The sequence below is a fragment of the Apodemus sylvaticus genome, chromosome 4 (assembly GCF_947179515.1).
Source record: "Apodemus sylvaticus chromosome 4, mApoSyl1.1, whole genome shotgun sequence".
In the NCBI taxonomy this organism is placed as follows: Eukaryota; Metazoa; Chordata; class Mammalia; order Rodentia; family Muridae; genus Apodemus; species Apodemus sylvaticus.
The window spans coordinates 46,394,129-46,417,143 of record NC_067475.1 but is presented as its reverse complement, the minus strand read 5'-3'; the positions used below and the strand labels follow the sequence as shown (position 1 = coordinate 46,417,143).

Below are 23,015 nucleotides of genomic sequence, written 5' to 3'. Positions count from 1 at the left end.
TACAGCTGGGTTTTTTTTTTTTTTTAAAGCAACAACAACCAAAAAATAAACAATCAAAAATACAAACAACAACAACAACAACAAACCTACTGGCACCATTATCATTTAAAGGTTTAACCCCACAACTAAAACCACTAGTACTTTTTGTGAGTTTCCCCCTACATTCTCCCTACCCTTCCTTCCAACACCTTTATTTTTTGCAATCCCTTTGAATTAGAAATCATCTTTCATAGAACTAAAGCTCAGGCAGCTCCAATACCCAGTGTCTCGTGTTTACAGAAACTCCTCAGTCACTGCCCTACTTCTTTCTGACTATTTAAATAACATTATATGACTATGGTTCTGACGGTCATTTTATTCTTAGATGTGAGAGAAAATCAGACTGTATTGCAATTAGTCACTATAAATATTGGCAAGCAACTGTCTGAGACACATGAAGTAAGAAGGTAAGACACTCTTTTCAACTTATGAAGTGTGTGTGCATGTATGCAGGAAGGGTCTAGCATGATACACATATGGAGGTCAGAAGAAAACTTGCAGGAGTCAGTTCTTTCTACCATGTGGATTCTGGAGATCCAAACCAGGTCATCAGACATGTTAGCAAGCTCGTCTACATGCTGAACCATCTCTCTGGCCCTGGTTATTACACTCTTAAATGGAACTGCACACACACACACACACACACACACACACACACACACACACACACACACAAATGGGATAGAGACTGTACATGGTTTGCAAAGCCTCAAAAAAGGTTTACCATACCCTAAACTAAATGCTAGCGTCTTATATTTCAGATTAATTCAATGAGTTATTAAATGAGTAGTAATTTTATTTCCTTATTTTAAAATTCCATTGAAAATGATAATATAAAATACACAATCATTTAAATTATGACAACACTTATAGATAGTTCCTGGATATTAACTATCAAAGTTTGTATGCGTCTAGGTTTTTATGACAGTCTAGTTTAATTAGCCTAGATTAATTAATATACATCAGTCTCCTTAATCCTGAGATTGCAGACACGAACCATCACATCTTTCAAAAGACTTTTAAATGCAATCTGGTGAGTGACTGTAAGTTTGTATTTTTTGCAGAAAGGGACACTTACTACAGGCATTTTGCTGCATACACAGAAGACTGCTGGAAGGAATAAGTATACATACCAGTCCGTAAGCCATACTTCTTTCATGCTCTTGAGTTATATCTGCTACATAGGCAAATACCACAGAGAATGTTACTGCAAAAACCCCAGAAACAGAGATAACAGCAAAGTACCACCTGAGAAGGAAAGGCAAGCAAGAAAAACTGGTTAGCACAACACCATTACGTCAAGTGCTGCTTCATGTCTATTAGTTACAGTAAAGACAACTCATTTCAGCCAGGAGCTTTCTAGGACAATGCATAAAGTGTCACATCTATAAACCCTAGGCCAGTTACTATGAAAACGTATAGGAGAAATGATCCTTCATTGCAACTAGGCCTCTATGGAGAATTCAGCACTTAACATTAAGTAATATATTCTGGTAACTGTTTAATCTGAACAGTAAACTACCAAGGGCTTTACTGTTCTATTAAAAGCAGCAACAAGATAAAAACTAGTATAATTCATGACTACACATAGACAAGTCCCTGCATGTTTATGAGCCCATATACACAAGGCACATATTTTCCTCCAATTATTTTTGGCTCTTCAATTGTTGGCAAAACAAACTCTTTACACTGAAGAAACGTGAATGGCAATGCTCATAAAATTAAGACAGTTACTATAAAGAAGGAAAGGGGTGGGAAGGTGGCTAATGGGTAACTAGCTTGCTGTACTAGCATGAAGAACTGAATGCAGACCCTCAACACCTATGTAACCAGGAAAGGCTGGGCAGAGAGGTGCGCCCTGTAAGCCCAGCCCAAGAGCATGGAGTAGGAGCTCAGCTGCCAGGCGAGTCTAGTGTGAAGTGTGCTCTCTAGGCTTGTGACTTTCTCACAGTCAGCGGAGCACTGCCTGCCTCTAACAAGCCCACTATCTATCTGGCCTCCTCCCTTAGTCATTCACATTCACGTCACCATTCCATCAGGGCTAAAAGTTTCAAATATAGGCCTTTCCAAAATACATTTTTTGCTATGATTCCTTTGGTTAAGATTCATTTGCATCTTTAGCATGTTCGTCAGAGGCCTGTTTTTTAAAGCTGGCATTTAACCTATGAGAGAAGACCCTTTTACGTATTTCCTAAGTATTTCTAGACACTCACTGGAAGTATCTACACCATGGAGTAGAAAGAGCGTTAGAGAAAGAAATGTACAGATATACATCGATGCTAGTTTGGGGCATTTGTTCTTTTGTGTGTATGACTTTGTTCTCCTTTTCTCTAGGTGAAAAAGCACACACACACCCTTTTGTTTGTTTTCTGCTTTTCAGGTTTGTTTTCTTGTGTAGCCCTGGTTGCCCTGGAACTCACTCTGTAGAACAGGTTGGCCTCGAACTTAGAGATCCACTTGCCTCTGCCTCCTGAGTGCTGGGACTAAAGGTGTGTATATTCTACTACCCCAGCTATAATCCTGTCTTATTAGAGTGGCTGAGAATGTTCTTCTAATCGAGGCATAAGAAATCTGACCAAAGATGGATACTCTGTAGGTAAGAGCTGGATTAAAAGAAGGTGGCATTGAAGGCTGTGGTGCCTGTAACCCAGCACTCTTTGTAACACTGGGCAGAGTCCAGAGAGCAAGTCCAGTTTGTGCTTTACAACAAGACCTTGCTGTAAAAAGAGAGTAAAACAAAACAGAACACATCAAAAGTTAGCAAAGTTTGTAGTCAAGCTTTTCGCCCTTCACCTAAAGCTCACACAACGCTGGGGCTCCAGGAATGCTAAGGTGGCTGTGAAGGGAGAGGTGGCAGAGTGGAGTCTGGGTCACTACAACTCACACTCGGGCTCCAGACTGTTGAACTCCAGAATCTTTTTGATATGAAAAGGAATAGACAGATTTTGAGCATTTATCATTTTGGGCTTTTTAAATAAATCCATTCCTAATGAATATAGATGGGATGAACTGTACACATCTCTCCAGTTTCTAAAGTATTGCTTTGAAATTTGGGCCATGAAATCCAAAAGCAGGTTTGTTTGTGGATCTAGATGCTTTTAACAGCAGCATCTAATTCCAAACCCTCGCCAACATTATTCAGATATGGAAGTTCAGCCCTTTGAGCCTTCTAATCTGTTTCAAAGAGAAAAATACTAAAGAATACAATTAAATCTAAACAGATGAGTCAATTGTCCAAGGAAAGTCCAAGAAATAAAGAAGCATTAGGAACCCGCGTAGCAGAAATAGTTACTCAGTTGCAATAGAGGCGAGCATATACGTACCATGGGCTAATCTTCATTAAAGGAATCGGGGCACACGTGAAAAACACTGTTAGCAGCAAGAAGGACTTCCGGCCCCAAACATCAGAAAGAGCACCAATAAGTGGGGCACTGAGGAATGACAGCAAACCCTAGAGACCGGAGTGGTAAGAAAGGACACTCAATATTCATGAGCCAACCATCAACTATTTTGCTGGAATAAAAACACTTTACAGCAACTCTACTTCTATGATAAATAAATCAGTTTTAAATAAAGAGAAATTTATTTCTTACCTACATATTGTCTTAGGTTAGCTAAGGAAATCATCTGTTGGCTTCTGCCTGAGTATTAAACATAAAATGCCAGTGTGCTTCCAACTATAGGAACTAAACCAGCAGTTCTGGAAGACTATCACAGGTTATCTGTTCTATACTGGTACATAGATGGCTTATTAAAAGACTTAAAGGACAATTCTAATATAGAATATGTAACAAGAAATACAGAGTTGGAGTCAAAGCTTATATAAAACCCAGAGTCCAAAAAGAATTAAGTAATACCTCAAATTATACTCTATCTAGTTATAAAAACTATTCCTCAGGGATCAGGTAATCAGTATATAAAACTAACATATACACAGACATGTGAATAAGTGCACACACATAGAATTAACCATACCTTCACTCCCTGAATCAGGCCATTCATCAGAAATGTATGTTTAGGGAAGGTTTCATGCAATACCTAAGACAATAAAAAACCAGATTATATTTTACTCTCAGAAAAATGTCCACATTAACATTTTCAAACAACTCCCACCCTTGGTTTTTCTTTTCTTTTCCTTTCCTTTTTCTTTTCCTTTTTCTCCTTTTCTCCTTTTCTCCTTTCCTTTCCTCTTTCCTTTCCTCTTTCCTTTTTCCTTTCCTTTTTCCTTTCCTTTCCTTCTTTCCTTTCCTGCCTCCCTCCCTCCCTCCCTCCCTCCCTCCCTCCCTCCCTCCCTCCCTCCCTTCCTTCCTGTGTACGTGTCACATGCTTGTTATTATCTATGGAGGCCAGAGGAGAGTGGCCTCCTGAAGTTGATACTGCAGATGGTTTGAACTGCTCAGCAGAGGTGGGAACTACACTAGGGTGCCCTGTATGAGGAGCACACACACATGCGCTCTTGGCCGTGAAGCTTTATCTTCATCTGGAGACATCTTTCTGTTAGTTAAATAAAGATCCAGGGAACTGAAGCAGGGTTCTACACCACGCTCAGGTGTTTAACTCCAGCCCTTAAACAGCTTGGTGAGGACTGGGAATAAACAGAGTTCAGGGGCAGCACACTTAGTCAGCTTGCAGAAAGAAACCCTAGATGCTTTTATTCAATTTTAATAAAACAAGTCTTAAAGCCTAGAAATTTTGGAAACATCACTGAATAGATACACATTGTAATTAACTGTCTCTCGACTTACTCTCATAATGGCAGAGGTAAAGGCCACCAAGAAGCTATACATTCGTGTCATGCCTAGATACACAGGGGGTAGGATTTCAGGAGAACCTTCATGTCATACTTAATACATTTCCACACTGTAATTCCAGCCCCTCTATAAGCTGAGGCAGAAGGGTTACAGAGCTCAAGGTAAGCCTGGGCAACACAGTGATAACCCTTCAAGAGCAAAAGTGTGCATCATATACACACAAACTTCCAGTCGGAACAACTAATGATACATTTTAGATAAATTAATTAGCTGTACTTTTTAAAAAGAAAAGGATCTCAATCAAAATGCATTCAAATTGGCAGTCTTATAATTATGTATATTATTGAGAGAACTATCCTAACTTTAAATAAATGACAGATTATAAAGAAAAACTACTTATTTTCAAATGTATTCAAAGTAACCTCGTTAAACATCAATATTTTATACACAAAAAGCAGTGATTACATAGGTGTAGATAACTCTGCCAAGCAATATGGATTGTGAACATTTTTAGACTCTTGAAATCTACTTACATGGTCATCTGATTTTTTTTTAATGAACAATCTTTAATGTCTCATGAGCATAAAGTGATCACGCTCATGACCATACATACAAGTGGGCGAACGTTTTAAATTCCTGTCTAGGGGCCTGGAGAGAGGGCGTAATGATTACAAGTACTCACGAGCTGCTCTCCTCGAGGCTTGGAACCATCTGCAAATCCAACGCCTCTATGCAGGCACCAAACATGCACATGGCGGACACAGATCAAGCAGGCAAAATACCCACACATAACTTTAAAAAAATTGTATTCTGAGATTCTGTAAGCTAGTTACTCCTTTCAAGGTACAGCCTCTCCTATAGATGGGAATCTCAGTCAGTTTTCTGTTTCGGCACTAACAGGAGGAAATTATCCATCACCTGAGCAGTTTGATTCAGTAACAGATTTCTATTATTCCAAACTAGGAAACACAGGTAACATCACTTTTAGCCTTTGTAGATCTTGAGTTCAAATGAAACAAACTTGACTTAGGAGAACAGACTATGCGATTTACCTCAAAATAATTATGTTGAGTAATATGGGCCCTGGATTTCACCTTTCTTAAACCTATCAGTGTAAAAGTCCCTCCTCTCTACGTATCAGGGTGACTGGACACATCCAATGACAGGCCCATGCACACACCTGTGCCACCACTCTAGGTAAGGGATATCTGCAAGAAGTAGCAACAGCAGTAAGTACAGGCCACTTCTCAGGGATGACCAGTTAGAGTCGGATAACTGTGGAAAGGAAAACAGGCCATCTTTCCTGCCCAGAAAGAGTGGCATGCACATTACAGATTACTCACCACCAACGTGGGTGCTGTCAGTAGTCCCCAAGCGAAAAACTCCAAAAAGATGACAATAACCGCATGATAAACACTGGGGGAGCCTATCCCTTGAGGCTGTAGAAAGATAGGTTTCCAAAAGTTAAAAAGGCAACAATGTACTCCTGAGTAACTCACAATGATGAAGATATTCAACACTCACCGATTAAAAACACACTACCTAACAACGCACTGCAGTTTCGACTCTTTAGCCAATTTTAGTCTTTGAGTATTTGCATTCACACAAACACCTAAGATATCCTGTCACAACAAAGACAAGTTAACACACACACACTGGTTAGGAATAAACTCCAGGGCAGGAAAAATGGCTCAGAGGTTGCCAGTACTTGTTAGTCTTTCAGATGACCTGGGTTTGATTCCCAGCACCCACATCCTGGCTAACAATCATCTGTAACTCCAGTCCCAGGGGATCCAACACCCTATTCCAGCTTCTGCAGGCACCAGGCACACATACTGTGCAAGTAGGCAGAACAGTCATATGCAAAAAATAAAAATAAATAAATCTTTAAAAATAAAAAAGTGCCCAGCACTTGGGAGGCACAGGCAGGCGGATTTCTGAGTTCGAGGCCAGCCTGGTCTATAGAGTGAGTTTCAGGACAGCTGGAGCTACACAGAGAAACCCTGTCTCAATATACATATATATATGTATATATGTATATGTGTATATATGTATATATATATGTATATGTATAATAAAAAATAAAAAAGTGGATGTGTGTGGGAAGCCACTCCAGAGCCCAGCAGAACATTCGATGATCCCACACATACACATTACCTACCTTAGGGATAACAATTAAAGCCCCCCCATCACCTTTTTTGTATCCTAAGGCATACCAGAGTGGCTAATACCCACAACCTGGTTCTACTGACAGCAGCTATGTGGTTGCTAGGTGACTGAGGGTAGCCTACACACTGCCCTGTACTAAAATGACTCCACTTCCTGTTTCCAACTTTACAACAGAACAAAGGCAATACAGACTGAGATGAAAGCAGGCTGCAAATTTGATTTCTGTCTAGGGACTGTGATATACAGCACAAAACTCTGATGGCACTGAACAGTGGCTGCAAGCCACGGCTCCCGGCAGCAGTGTGCTAACGTAAGTCCAATAGTACGCCTGATGCTGCTCCACAGAGTGACACTGCCTCCAAGAACTCTGCTGACTCTCAACTGTGCTTTCTGCTCTCACGGAGAGTAACGGTTTAGTTACAGAAAACAAAAACTTCAGTAAGTGTTCATTTTGTATACTTATTTTATATACTTGTATATCCAGGGACACATAAAAATTCCTCAGGAGAAAAGGTCTCTCAAGTGGAAAAGTTTAAAGAACACTCATCTAATGCACCCCTTTCCACTCTTAGTGGAAAAGATGTAGTTATTCCACCAATTTAAGCAGCATTCTGAATGCCTATAAAGTGAACATGTTAAAAAAGATTCAATTAAAACTTCCAAATAGCGACCTAAAGTCAAATGGTCATCAATATTTAGGATGGAGCTTAACTTCAGGTCTGGTTTTAGTATCTCGCTATTTTAAGATAATCTCTAACAAAAAATGTTTCACATAATGGATCTCCTGTTTTATACCTCAAAAAGTCAACCCAGTATGAAGGATAAGCAACCATTTCTGCTTTCAAAAAGACAAAACCAATTTTAGGGATCTGGATGCACCTCAGTACCAGCTCTGGTGTCTGAGCATCAAACCCAGGGCCCCGCATATGCTAGACAAGTGCTCTACCACCAAGCTATACCTCCAATCTTTAAATCTTATCCTTATTGACACTTCCAAACTGAAAAAAATGTTAACAGAAATTTGTGCTTTTAAATAATTGAAATTTTAAATCATATGTACTTGTCAGAATACTATTTCAGAAAAGCTATTTATTTTACTTAAACGTCAAACTTCTGGCAGTAATCCTAACTATTATTTGTTTGAACAAAATATATAATCTAAGAAAACAGCTTGCTTGGTGGTGCACACCTTTAACACCAGCACTTGGGAGACAGAGGCAGGCGGATTTCTGAGTTCGAGGCCAGCCTGGTCTACAGAGTGAATTCCAGGACAGCCAGGGCTACACAGAGAAACCCTGTCTCAAAAAACCAAAAACCAAAAAAGGAAGGAAGGAAGGAAGGAAGGAAGGAAGGAAGGAGGGAGGGAGGGAGGGAGGGAGGGAGGGAGGGAGGGAGGGAAGGAAGGAGGAAAGGAAGGAGGAAAGGAAGGAGGAAAGGAAGGAAGGAGGAAAGGAAGGAAGGGAGGGAGGGAGGGAGGGAGGGAGGGAGGAAGGAAGGAAGGAAGGAAGGAAGGAAGGAAGGAAGAAAGAAAGAAAGAAAGAAAGAAAGAAAGAAAGAAAGAAAGAAAGAAAGAAAGAAAGAAAGAAAGAAAGAAAGAAAGAAAGAAAGAAAAAGCAAGTTTGCTAATTTACCCACTAAACACATTTGGAGTAAGCAGAAACTACCTAGGGTAGGTACAGCTGGGATTCTACTGCAAGGAATCCTGCATCCACCGAGCCCACCAACTGCACAGCACAAATCAAGTTCAGACTCAACACGTGCAGCTGTTCTGCCATCATTGCCTAGGAAATACAGTCTATCACCGTCACAGAGCACTGCGAGATATTACAAGTAATGTGGAGATAAAGTATACATGAGGGTGGGTATTATTTACAAATAGTATGCCATTTTTGAGTATCAGTATCTTCTGGCATGGGAAAGGAGTCTTGGAACCAGTCCCAAGGATACACATCCTTAAGGCTGTTTAAATAGATGTCTGGGTCTATAAAATCCTCTATGCTGTGCAACATCCTAAGGCCATTTTTTAATATGGAGTAGTGAGCACTGGGGACTGGGTCTAGACCCTGACTCTTCTTCATTAAAAGCAGGAGGAAGGAGGGAGAAGGCGGGTGGTGTGGGGAGGTAGACCTGGTCTCTGAACCCAGGCTCACTCTTCCACAGCAGGTGCTGGGAGAGGCACGAGGAGGGGAGCTGGTGCTCTTCTTCTCTGGGCACATTTTATTTTGCAGACAATATAGCAACTACTTTTTTAAATAGTTCAATTCTCAGCAATCATGAAAGCTACCATTATCTAGAACTCTAAAAAAAAGGGGGGGGGAGCAAAAAAAAAAAAAAGCAAGCATGATATACAGAAGCATATGCAAGGCAAACACTCACACACATTAATTTTGTTTTGTTTTGTTTTCCAAGACAGAGTTTTCTGTGTAATCCTGCCTGTCCTAGAACTTGCTTTGTAGATCCGGCTGGCCTTGAACTCACAGAGACCCACCTGCTCCTCCCTCCTGAGTGCTGAAACTATAACCGTGCGCCACCATACCAAGACACATTAAATTTTTAAAAATTGAAGTCTCTAAAGTAGTCTGGAACAGTGGTACCCTCCTAGAATTCCATCAGTTAAAACAAACAATTAAAAAAAAGAAAGAAAAAAAGAAAAGAAATGATCAGGAGTTTAAGGTTCTCCTCACCTGCATAGTAAAGTTCTTGGCCAGCCTGGGCTATATGAGACCCTATCACATATTTTTTTGACCCAAAAAAAAGTCAATCTTCCTAAGTTACTATACAGAACTATGCATTTTCACATATATATGTATGCATTATAGGCTAGATCTGTATACAGTGGGGAAATGTATAATTTCCCCTGAGTTTGGGTTACCCTCACTTAATACATTTTCTGGGCCCTTCTATTTTTTTATACATCTCATAATTCTACTTTATCTTTACAGACTATTCCACTTTGTACATGTGCCACATTTTCCTTGTCCATTCATCTGCTGACGACAGCCAGGCTGGTTCCATGTCTTTACTATTAGGATGAGTAAGTGTCAGTACAGGGCGGCATTAGGAAGGAGATGACGAGGTGACACTAGGAAACAAATGGCAGGCAAAGGACGAGGCACAAACGGAGAACAGAAAACTACTGTTTTTTCAAGTTTCAACTGTCATGATTCTTTTCTTTTTCTGTGTTAATTAGGGTGTCTTGTAATGGAGTTCAGCTGGTAAAAACACCTGCTGCAACAAACCTCAAGGCCTGAGGTCTGTCCCCAGGACCCACGGACAGAAGGAAGGGGAACTGAGTCCTGAGGCCTATCCCTGAACTGATCAGACATGCATGTGGCACACATGAAGCACTCCGGAGCACCTGCGCACACACTCATAAACAACAGTAACAACAATGATGGTAATGTAACAGTCACAGTATGAAAAAAAATTATGGAGAAGTGTAAGACCTTAGTTGAAGCTCCCAAACTTCAGAAGAGCCACTCTACTGCACTGAGAGTCACTGAGATGTGCAGAGTAAGGAACTGGGAAAACATTTAAATGGTCTTGCTGTGTGATGATTTTATTTGTGAATTCACTATAATGCAGTGATTTTATTTAGTACAAAGAACTATCTAGCTTATCAGTGGTATAGTACCATGTCTACATTAAAAAAAATCAATGAAGATGTTATTAAAAACAAGAAAACTGGGCCTGGGGTAATGGGGAGTAGTTAAGAACACGTGCTTCTCTCTTCCAAAGGACCTGGGTTACATTCCCACCATCCACATTGGCTCACAACCATCTGTAATTGTGTAACTTCAGTTCCAGAGAATCCAATTCCCTCTCTGGCCTCTGAGCGCACCACAGAGCACACTGAAAGCAGAAACACTAAACATAAGTCTAAATAGATAAATGCATGCACTTTAAATAAATCTAACAAGAATTAAATTTCAATAAAATATATGACTTATATAAACTGTGTGGCTGATATCCTTAAACAGTAGTGCTATAGTTAATTTATACCACAAAAGACAATGATTTAACAACTGGTAGGCTGTGCTCTGAAATGGCTCGAGCTGCTTTGGGTCCAGCCATCCTTCTTTTCCTGTCTTTGAGACAAGGCTCCACAGAGCGCAGGCTACTGGTCGCTGCAGTGCAGCCCAGACTGTCCTCTACCTCACAATCTTCTCGCCTTGCTGTCCTACGATGCTAATTTTAGATACATGCCGCCTTTCTCAACTTTACTTCTTAGACTTAGAAACTTTTAATTATGTCTTTGTATGCACTAAAACTGAGAGCTAACATTTTTACCGCTATGTACAGACGCTTCAGAAGCAAATTCACCAATGCCATTATTACTTTCATGGGTAAAATGGTGGTTGGCAAATTACAGACATGATTTAATATATATTAAGTAACTTACTCTGCAGTTACTTTTGCTGTTCTCAAACAGACCAGCTCTTAAATTTGAGAAAGACTACTAAATGGGGAAAACTTAAAAACATTTCTATTAGCCGGGCAGTGGTGGCACACACCTGTAATCCCAGCACTCTGGGAGGCAGAGGCAGGCGGATTTCTGAGTTCAAGGCCAGCCTGGTCTACAGAGTGAATTCCAGGACAGCCAAGGCTACACAGAGAAACCCTGTCTTGTTAAACAAACAAACAACCCCCCCCAAAAGAAAAACCAAAACATTTCTATTAAAATCAGAAACAAGAAGAAGGTATCTACTTCCTTTACTTATTCAATATATAGCTTGAAGTCTTAGCTAGAACAGTTAAGATAAACAAAAAGGATACAAATAGAAAAGGAAAACGCCACACATTCCTACTTTCAGATTATATAATCCTTTAAATTAGAGTCTAATGACAAAACTCCAGTAAAATGTCAATAAACACTCTCATTAACACACAAAATTAGTAACCTTCCTATACATAAGTAACAAATGCTCTGAGAAGAAAATTAGGAAAAAAATCCCATTCACAACTATCTCAAAATAAATTACTATTCAGGGGGCAGAGAGATGACTTAGCAAGTTAAGATCTTGCAGAAGAGCCAGGTTGAAATCCCAGCACCCACATAGTGGCTCGGAACAATCTGGAATGCCCAGTCCCAGTAGATCCATGCTCTCTTCTGGTCTCCAAGGACACCAGCCACAAATGTGGCACACAGAGGTACATTTAGGTAAAACACTCATACACATAAAAATAAACAAATGCCTTGGAGAAAACATAACTAAATAAGTAAAAGAAGCCTCTCCAGAAACCAGTGCTGCAAGAACCTTAGTCTCTGGCCTTCTGCCTCCTCAATGCAAGATCACACATTTTTATTGCTCAAGTCATCTAGCCTGTGTTGTCCTGAGAAGGACAGGATTTTGTTGCATTGTCTGTAGTTTTCTCAGAGTATTTGTTTACCGCTGTGTTTGTGCTCCATTAACAAAACAGCACATATTAGGTTGACACGCAACAGAAACTTATCTATCTATCTATCTATCTATCTATCTATCTATCTATCTATCTATCTATCTATTTCTGAGACAGGGTTTCTCTGTGTAGCTCTGGCTGTCCTGGAACTTACTCTGTAGACCAGGCTGGCCTTGAACTCAGAAATCCGCCTTCCTCTGCCTCCCAAGTGCTGGGATTCAAGGCGTGTGACTCAGGTCTTACCCTAGCGTCCTTACTTAACTTACTCCCTTCCCCCAGGAGTCGCGTTCCACAGTCACATCAGAGCATAGGATGTCAGCCTATTTGTTGCTGCTATTGTTTTAACAGAGAACACAATTCATCCCAAGACTCACAACTGTCTCACATATTTCTGAGCTAAAGAGTCTTTTCTTTCTTTGGCAAAGAAAGTGTCAAGTCTTTTATATTTTAAATTTCTGTTTATTCTATTTCACACACTCATTGTTCGGAACTCATTTTGGAGCAATCTTGGTATTTCTGAATTTAGTTCTGTACGCTGATAGAATCTCTCAATTGATTTCTAGCTCTGCTCTCTATATCTCTTCTGGGCCAATTCTTCTTGGTAGATCACTGGTTTCTAGCTTGAATAGTCAATTATGAATTGTCAAATCTTTGACAAAATATGGTTTTGTTTGTACAATTTTTACTTAACATTTTTAATGTATCAAATATCTTTTAATTCATTGGTTTTGCTTGTTTCACTAACATTGGTTATATCCTAGACACTCAATGTGCAATGTTTTTGGATAAACTTTCTTGGATAGTCTTCAATTAAAAAAAAAGCAAAAGAAATCTACAATGAAACTTGAAAGCACTGAAGAAAGTAACAAAGACAACACACTGGGAAACAGAACGGCACCGTGTATTCATGGGTTAGAAGCATAATGGAGAATGACCATCCTACGGAAATCTATCTACAGATTCAACACAATCCCCATCAAAATTCCAATGCCACTCCTCAAAGTAGAAAATAAAGGAAAAAATAAATAAAAAATATCCAAAGCAATCCTACACTGGGCATAACAATGCCCTCAAACTATATGACAGAGGCATAGTAAAACAAAACAAAACAAAACAAAACCAAACAGCCTGGCATTGGCACAAAACCGTCAGGGTAGGCTAAACAGAAATGAAAAGGAGAACCCAGAAATAAACACATATTTACGGCCACCTCAATTTTGGCAGATGCATAGAAACATGCACTGGAGAGAGGAGAGTTTCTCTAACCAATAGTGATGGATTCCCAGATATGAAAGAATCAACTAGATCCCTAGATCTCACTTGCACAAAAAACAGTTCAAAATGGATCAAAGACCTGAAGCATGGAACCTGAGGAGCAGGCAAGGGTTTTCTAAAGCAGGCATCAACAGCACCGGAAAAGGGTCAAGAACTGACACGTGGGATTACATGAAACTAAGAAGATTCTGTAGAGCGAGGAGGGACGCCAGCCAGAGAGTGGGAGAAAAGTCTTGCTTACTATACATCTGACAGGTTATACAAAGAACTAAAACAGCAAGCAGTAAATCAACAGCCCAATCAATAACTGGGCAAATGAAATGAAGTTGGGGTCAGAAGATAATGTTCAACACATAGAAAATGTTCCATCCCACAAGTAAATACAAATTTACACTGCACTGAAACCCCGTCACTTTAACCAGTCAGTCATCAAGAGGGGAAAACCCAGGTGCCAGCTAGGAGGCCAGCAAAAGGGAAGCCTTATGCACTGCTGGTGGGGATAAGGTACTCCAGCCATTATGGGCATCAGTAGGAGGGCTCTCAAAACACTAAAAACACATCTGCTACAAGACCAGGGTAATACATACCAAAAGGAGCCCAAATCAGTAACCACAAACATCTGCACATCACTGCTTACTGCAACAATAGTTATGGGAATCTAGCTACCTACTCCTTAACAGGAGCAGATAAACATCCATCCATCCATCCACCCATCTCCACAACACACTTCTTTTCAGCCATAGAGAACAACTATTATGCCTAGAAGGTGGTGCAAACACCTTTAATCGCAGCACTTGAGATGCAGAGGCAGGTAGATCTTTGAGTTTGAGGCCAGCCTGGTCTACAAAGTACATTCCAAAAGAATAGCCAGGGCAACACAGAGAAACTTGCTCTTGAAAAACCTAAACAAAACAACACAACTAATATAATTTACATAAAATCGGTACAACTGGAAACATAAGTGAATTAGTGAGTCTCAGGAAGACAACCCATGTTTTCTGTCATGTATGACTCCTTAATTTTACAGATACACAAAATCATGGATGTATTTATGACACGGAAGTAGAATTAAATTGTCTAGAGGACCAGAAAAGCCTTGGGAGATGGCACAAAGGGAAGGTGGGGAGTCTGAGGAGCCACTGTGTTGGGAGTGTGAGTGTGATGGGAGTGTGAGGAGCCCATCACACACTGACTGATTGGCGCCCCATGTAAGGCAGCACTGTGTGTGATGGATACGAGGCAATGAATGGCTTTAGAAAGGTAAAGTTGTATGTCTAAATAAAAATAACTTCATAGTCTTAATGCATTCCACATGAGCAAAATAGTGACTTATTTTACCTGTTACATTTGTATAAATATATCTGTATATATAGTATAAATATTAAATATCTCTCCCCTTAGCTTAATAAACTTAGGTAAATACTTTAAAAGAATCAAGGGGAGAATAAAATCTGCCAGAAAAATATAACAAGAAAAATTTTCAAACAACTTCAGAGTGAACTTATCTGGTTAAAAACTCCTGATACACATTGGGGACTGCGGCTCACCCATGAAGTGTTTGCTTAGCATTTGTGAAAACCTGGGTATTTATTTCCAGCAACTAAAACAAAACTTCTATGCACACCATCATACAACTTAATCTGATCTACCTTTGTTCTATACTACTTAAAACTGCAACAGATTAGCCTTATCCAGGCCTCAGTGCAGACTGAATACAGTTTCAAGGGAAAATAAATTAGTAGCATACCATTAGGGTACTACTTAATGGCAAAGCACTTGCCTAGCATGTGTGGTCATGATTTCAATACACAGCACATGTAAGTAATGCATATTCATTCAGATGCATTCATTTTTTCAACTAATAACTATAAATCTACTGTAATATTTGCCAAATCACTAGCAAGGATTGGTTTCAACAATATTACAATTGGTAGAACAAACTTAGAACATTAGCCCTAAAAAAGGAATAAAGAGACTCTAATCTGAGTCACTGATCAACTGTATCAGATACTGTTCAAAGACTGCCACAGAATCCAACAATATATTGTCTTTAAAGGCTCAAACTGTAATATCAGGAGCAACAGCTCTACAACAATCTACAACAGAACACACAAGTCAACTTTTTTCTTAACAAAGGAGGTGGGTTGGAGTGGAGACTGGAGAAATGCCCAGTGGTAAAGATCATCTGCTAGCAGAGTCACAGACCCATATGGTGGCTAACAACCAACACTAACTCCAGTTCCATGGGATCTGATGCCCTCTTCTTGCCTCCAAAGTCCCAGCACTCACATGGAGAGACATATATGCAGGCAAAACATCCATACAAGTCAAATAAAAACATAATGTTCACAACAGTAGTCTAATTTATATGTAGAGAGGCAGAAAAGCAATGTCATCTTTTTTGTTTTTTTCAGACAGGGTTTCTCTGTGTAGCCCTGGCTGTCCTGGAACTCAACTCTGTAGACCACGCTGGCCTCGAACTCAGAAATCCACCTGCCTCTGCCTCCCAAAGTGCTGGGATTAAAGGCGTGCACCACCACTGCCCGGCAAGCAATTTCATCTTAAAACTTCTCTCTCTCTCTCTCTCTCTCTCTCTCTCACACACACACACACACACACACACACACACACACACACACACAAGCTATCCATCCGTCCACCCACCACATACCCACATACTAGAGGCCCAGTGGGATTCAATGATGAAGAGAGACAGTACCAGTGTTCTTCTGCACGGAAACTGGAGAGGTGGCTTAGCCATTAGGAGTGGGCACTTGCTGCTCTTGCAGAGTGCTGATTCCAGCTCTCACATGACAGCTCATAACCATCTGTAACTCATGCTCCAGAGGATGTGATCCTCTCTTCTGAACTCCTCAGGCACCAGGCAATCACGCTGAATGCATACATACATTTAGGCAAAAACACTGTGTGTGTGTACATTTTTGTTTGTTTTGTTTTTGAGACAGTGTTTCTCTGGGTAGTCTTGGCTGAACTAAATTCACTCTGTAGACCACGCAGGCTTTGAACTCACAGAGATCCACTTGCCTCTGCCTCCTGAGTGTTGGGATTACCACCTGACTCAAGTAATCATTAAAAAAAAAAAGAAGAAGAAGAAGAATGAAAAGGAAAAAGAGGCCTGGTAAAATGGGAAAGAACAATGCTGTAAAGACCTTGCTTTCAAGAAAAATTTTCATTGATTTAGTGTACTGTCAAGACATTTTTACTAGTAAAAAGTAGCATTTTATGTACTAAAGCTTTGTGTAATAGAGCAAGCTACAAATGTGCTATAGCTTTATAAATAGCAAAATGACTTAAATAAACTGAACCTCTTCTGGCCAGGTATGGTGGCACACACCTATAATCACAGCACTTGGAAAGCAGAAGTAGGAGGAGCATTAAGTTTGAAATCATTCTGAACCACCTGAGATCTTTTCTCAAAAGCAAAACAAAAAACAACAAAAAGGAATTATCTCACCAGGAGTGGTGGTGCACACCTTTAATCCCAGCACTTGGGAGGCAGAGGCAGGCAGATTTCTGAGTTAGAGGCCAGGCTGGTCTATAGAGTGAGTTCCAGGACAGCCAGGGCTACACAGTCTGGAAAAATCAAACCAACCAAACAAAAAACCATGTATCTCTTCTCAAAGTCAGAATTTGGAATGAATCTTCTGTAAGCTAACAAAGGCTCTAAATTTGATTCCCAGTATCTCATTAAAAAATATTTTACAGAGCAAACCAAACAAAAATCCAAACATTATAAAAGGTCTACTTCCTAATTAGTTTGATTCTTGTCTTTTGCGATGATTGATCTTAAATATCACCTGGTTTTATAAAATTTGCTTCGCTAAAATTTTATCTTTCTATACCTGACAATGATATTCTTTCCTCCCAATATAGTTCCTACTAACTTGATCAAGACAGCTAGTAAGAATTCAAAGTAATACTTTGATCAGGTACAGTAAAAAGGATCTGGAAAACAATGAACTCTCTTTTTTCAAAGCTATGACAACTAATAAATCTGACAGTTAACTGAACATATTCTGAAATCGTTCCATATGTCCCAAGCTTTCTAAATGTCGGCAGTTGGACTAGGCCATGTTCTCAAATGTCAAAAGAAAGTTGTCATATATTACAAACTGATTTCAGCAAATCCTCCGAGGTGGCCTACTTACATATTTAGTGCTTTGCTAGCATTGATCAAGGCTCCATTAAGCTACAAACAAATGGAAAGAAACAATGTCTGCAACTTCATGGCAGCGACACATCTTACTTTTCCATTCTATTTCGGAACGTGATACCAAAGGATTCAGCAAAGAACAGAGTGTAACACTACAACACATAGCACAACAAAAAGTGTATGTTTTTTCCCAATGGCAAATCCTATATCGACGTCTGGTAGCCCACTACACAGTGCATAAAGTTTTCTGCGAATAACGACTGTCTAAAAGGCACATTATTAGCCTCAGCCTCCACTGCCAGAATCTTTCTCCGATCCTCACGCCATGACCAATTCTAAAGACTGTTATTTTCAGGCACAAGGTGATGATTTCTCTAAAGGAGAGTATGAGGGCCCCAGGTAAGGTCAGGCTTCCGACGCCGGGAGAGGGGACGAGCCCACGCCCCGGCAAGGTAGCCGAACAGCACAGAGCCGCTGCTCCGGCTCCCGGAGACCGCGATGGGACAACGCACGTACCCTGGCCCAGCGGGCCGCGGCGGCCGCCACCCGCCACAGCATACGGAGCGCAGGGCTGCCCAGCCTCCCCGCGCGCCGCGCTGGGCCTGGCGAGGCTGCCGAGGCACCGACGCCTCCTCCCCGAGGCCGGGCGCACGTGGGCCGAGGCCGCAGGCTCCGGAGACGCAGTGCCCGGCCGCAGGTACGAGCAGCTTTCAGAGGAGCCAGGCCGCGGAGGCCGCAGGCCGAGACCGCGGCAGCGCCAGGGCAGGGCGCTCCCGTCCCAGCGAAGGCGGAAGCGGGGAGAAAGAGCGAGCTGGGCCCGCACCGGGGCCGCCCTGCGGCGCGGAACCAGCACTCACCGTGCCTCCGTCCTTAATGATGATCTTTTTGGCCAGCATGATACTGCGGTTCGCGGCCCGTTTCTTTTTCTTCCCCTGGGTCATTTTACCATCCTCGACTCCCGGCGCTGCAGCAGCCACTCAGGGGGCGGGCAGCCCCAGCGGCGAGTGCGGTCCCGCCACTACTGCCGGGCCGAGCCGCTCAGGGCGCACGCCGCCATCTTGAGGGCCCGGCCTGCCTCCGGCGGCGCGTCACATCGTGCGATCGGCTGAGTCGCCCGCCCCGCCCCCCCGTGACGCAGCCCCGCCCCCGCAGTGCGGCCACGCCCCTCCAGGCCTGCAATAGCGGAGGACTGGGAGGTGCCGGCGACCGGGTGGAGCCAGGTGCTTGGGCTGGCTCTTTTCCCTTCTAAGGTGCTGAGCAGTGGCTATGTTAACAGTTTCTCCTTCACAGTTGAAAGAACTCAAGTTCTAAAAAGTTTTTACCTACTCAAATCTGACAAATAGTTTCTCAGATGCTCAAGCGTCCCAAGCTAATAGCATCCGCATCAAACGCATTCCCACCAAAACAGAATTGAAAGGAATGGGAAAGTTTTCCAGAAAAGGTCATAGCAGGTAGAGGTGCTTTAGCTGTTGATCTGATGCTCAGCTAGGTAGTGCTGGCTTACATACTCCCTAGTCCCAGTACATTCTCTTCCAGTCTAAACTAGATCTCATACTTTATAGGCTTTTAAAAATCAGGTTGACTAGAAGGCTGATAGAAAGAGCAGACACAGGTGGAATATGAACAGTACTGACATTTGAGTTAGAAGCTCATTATGTAGACCAGGCTGGCCTCAGAGATCTCCCTGACTATCTCCCACGTTGTAATCAAAGTCATGTGCCACCATGCCTGGCAAAGTCTTCATTTTGGCAACTGCTGAAAACCTTTTTCTTAAATATACCTTCAGTGCTAGGTAGTGAACGAGCACAACACAGGCTTTCCACCATCAAACTGATGAAGGGAAACTGGAAACAGCCCGAAGTGTGGCTACGGTGATCCTGGATGTGGAGGTTCTAAGTAAGATAATGTTCACAAACTCAGTGATGTTCCTCGCTGGGAGAAGTGGACTGGGCTCCCTCTCCGGGCTGGTGGCCTTGTTAGTGATGCCCTGGTTTTAACAGGGCAAAGCCGAAGTGACAGCACTGACTTCAGAGGAAAGGTCATAAAAGGCACTGCCTGTTTTGTGGGCTCTTCATTCACTGGGGTCAAGGCTTGTCAATTGTTACGCCATAATACCAGAGGAACCATGGAGAGCTGCTGCTGCTGAGCGGAAACCTCCTACAAAGCTTTGCGCATTGTCTTGGAAACAGATCCTCTGTACCCGGTCAAGCCTTGAGCTGACTGTAGAGGTTATGAGAGCTTCAGACTACCCAGCTTAGCCACATGACTGGATGGGGTTGGGGTTGGTTCTTTTGGAGTGCTTCTCCTGTGAACACAGCTGTGAATTCTACCCCAACAATCAGGGAACCCAGTATGTAAGTAGATGCCTAGATCTTGGCAGGAAGGATAATCAGGAATTCAAGGACGAATCTGAGAGCAGCCTGGGTGGAATATGAGACCCAGTCTTAAAAATGGGCGGGTGTGTAGATTCTTCGGGCCACTGGCCATTGGGCTATTCATTACATGGCATGGGTAACTTAGACAAGGGAAAGGAGAAAGTACGGGCATCCATGTGAGGGTTACTGTAGCTTTTCTGTAAATTTCAAAATAAAATGTTAAAAATAAACCTGGTTGGATGTTCTGTTCCTTCTACTTCCATGCTGACAAGAAATGGAAAATAAACCAGTTTTCATGGATGGGAAAAGAAAAGCATCTTGGGCAGTAAGATTTTTCATTATACTTACTTCAAAAATAAAATGCTCATATGGAAACATCTTTGAAGTCCAACTTGAAGCTGTTGAGAGTGGGAGAGACTTCATAACTAAATCCCGGGAACTTATTTTGGAGTATGCAGAGGATTAAGAAGGTTGTTTTAAGGCAGCTGTGCTCCGGGCATTTGTGATGTAGAGACAGAATGACCAGGAGTTCAAGGCCAGCCTTTACAGCAAGTTCAAAGTTAGCCATGGGCTACATGGAGCCAGACTGGAAAAACTATAGTTACTCCACGTTTTTATGTCCTCCCAAATCATACTCCAGGCATATCAAAGTCACTTTTAAAATAAGGGCATTGTCAGTTATTCAAGCTATTTTAATACCTACAATAGTGCCAAGCTATTTTAATACCCAGTTTTTGGGTGTGGTTTTTTTTTTTTTTTTTTAAGAGTAAGGTTAGCTGGCCAGTGGTGGCACACGCTTTTAATCCCAGCGCTTGGGAGGCAAAGGCAGGCGAATTTCTGAGTTCAAGGCCAGCCTGGTCTACAGAGTGAGTTCCAAGACAGCCAGGGCTACATAGAGAAACCCTGTCTTGACAAACCAAACCAAACCAAACCAAACCAAAAAAAAAAAAAAAAAAAAAAAAAAAAAAAGACTATGGTTAAAAAAAAGTTCCCAATATAAATAACATAACTAAAAAGATCTGACAGGGCAGAGCAAGGATGACAGTGTTTGCTGAATTTAGGCTCCCGTACAATTAGGTGAGAGTTTAAACAAGCTTGCAAATGAGCCCCAGAGCAAAGTAGGTCTAGTAGTGGTTATCACCATGAACATACCGGGGCCCAGGAAAAGCCTTACAGAACACAATCGTGTAGGAAAAGCAGCCTGTAAATACAGTGGCACATACAGTCGCCTTTCAGAAAGCCTGGTGGAAATTACTCTGCACAGAGGGCACTTGCCAATGGAGTGGGACAGACATAGAAACTAAGCAGACTTCTCTGTGAACTATCATTTTTCACTCACATAGTTTTTAAGTTTTGAATCCAGTAAAAAAAAAAAAAGGCAAATTCAATAAAAGCTTAAATTTATACAACTAGATAGAAATAAAAACCAGGGAGCCTGTTTTTATTACACTAATAACCATGCAGAGAACACCTGATTTCCATTTTTTTTTTTTCTGAGACAGGGTCACACCATATAGGACTAGCTGGCCTGAAACTCAATAATATTATCCTGCCTCTGCCTCCTAAATCCTGGGAATCAAAACGGTAGGCCAGACAGAGGGGGAGGGGAAAAGAATTAGAGTAGTGGAGGGGAGGAGTGAGCAGGATGTAATGTGAAAAAGTAAAAAAATTAAAAAAGTGTATGCTGTCATGCTTGGCCTTACTTTTAAATACATGCTTTGAATGTACATCTTTAGTGGACAGGCTACATTCTAATGCAAATAAACTTTTTATTTTACACAGATATCATTAGAATATTGGTATTGCAGCATTTAAATTCATAATAAAACACAAATACGGTAATATTAGTAGTCAAACTGTTTCACTGTAAGAAGACAGATAACAAAAACCATAACATCAACTTTTAAGGCCTGCAATCCCAGGAATCAGGAGGCTGGGGCCGGAGTAAGGACTGCATCGGCTGATGTGCTAGGAATAAAAGCTTAAATTTATACAACTAGATACAAATAAAAACCAGATAAGCACATCTGAGAGTGCTAGGAATGAACGCAAGGAAACGCGTCCCACAATTTGAATCAGAAATACTGATTCAAGTGCATGGTCTTAAAAAGATGAATTGGCAGGAGGCCGGAGAGACAGCTCAGTGGCTAACAACTGGCTGCTCTGAGGTCCTAAGTTCACCCACATGGCAGCTAACAGCCATCTGTAATGGGATCTGAGTCACTCTTCTGGTGTGTCTGAAAACAGTGACCCTATATAGAAGATAAAATAAATCTTTTTTAAAAATGGATCATAGCTAAACGCAGTGGCCTATGATCTTTGATCCCACAACTCAGAAGCAGAGGAACTCGGTGAGTTCCAGGCCAATCTGGTCTACATGGTAAGTTCCAGGATAGCCGGGGGTACAAAGAGACCCTGAAAAGTTAAACTCTCCTTGCCTAAGTCACTAACCTAGCAGGAGCGGCCTATGACCTTGCTTCCAGCTGAGGAGGAGTAGAGGAAATAAGTCAAAGGCATGAACACAAAAGGCAGGATGGCAGGAGAGGCTGGAGTCCTCCCAAGTCTTATGCTAGGGAGAGCAATGGAAACTGGGGCACAGTGTTTGTCCAAAGAGAAAACACAGACTTCAGCCATATCCTCGCTCCAACACAAAATCCAGTGAAAAGTCGTTTTAAAGACAACTGGAAATAGTTCAGTATGAACTTGATAAAATCTGAATTGAGTTTCTTAAGTGTGACAATGGAACTGAGGCCAATAAAGAAAATGTTTTAGGAGCCTACGAGCTGAAATGTTTAGGGACTGAGTCTCCTGACAGAGGTAAATCTTGAAAAA

At 41.5% G+C, this 23,015-nt stretch overlaps 1 protein-coding gene across 3 annotated transcripts in view; it reads right to left on the bottom strand.

The window, feature by feature from the left end:
- Positions 1-18,903, bottom strand: part of Mfsd14a (major facilitator superfamily domain containing 14A) — a 32,050-nt gene extending 13,147 nt beyond the window's left edge. Inside the window, exons 1-5 of one of the 3 annotated variants that reach the window (XM_052179372.1) lie at positions 18,666-18,903; positions 6,134-6,229; positions 4,015-4,077; positions 3,363-3,490; positions 1,173-1,287 (exon numbers count right to left, since the gene is read on the bottom strand). In XM_052179372.1, coding sequence (XP_052035332.1) covers positions 1,173-1,287; positions 3,363-3,490; positions 4,015-4,077; positions 6,134-6,229; positions 18,666-18,749 — 486 coding nt within the window. In that variant the 5' untranslated portion in view covers positions 18,750-18,903. The other 2 variants (XM_052179370.1, XM_052179371.1) reach the window with 2 other exon arrangements.
- Positions 18,904-23,015: the final 4,112 nt, after the last annotated feature.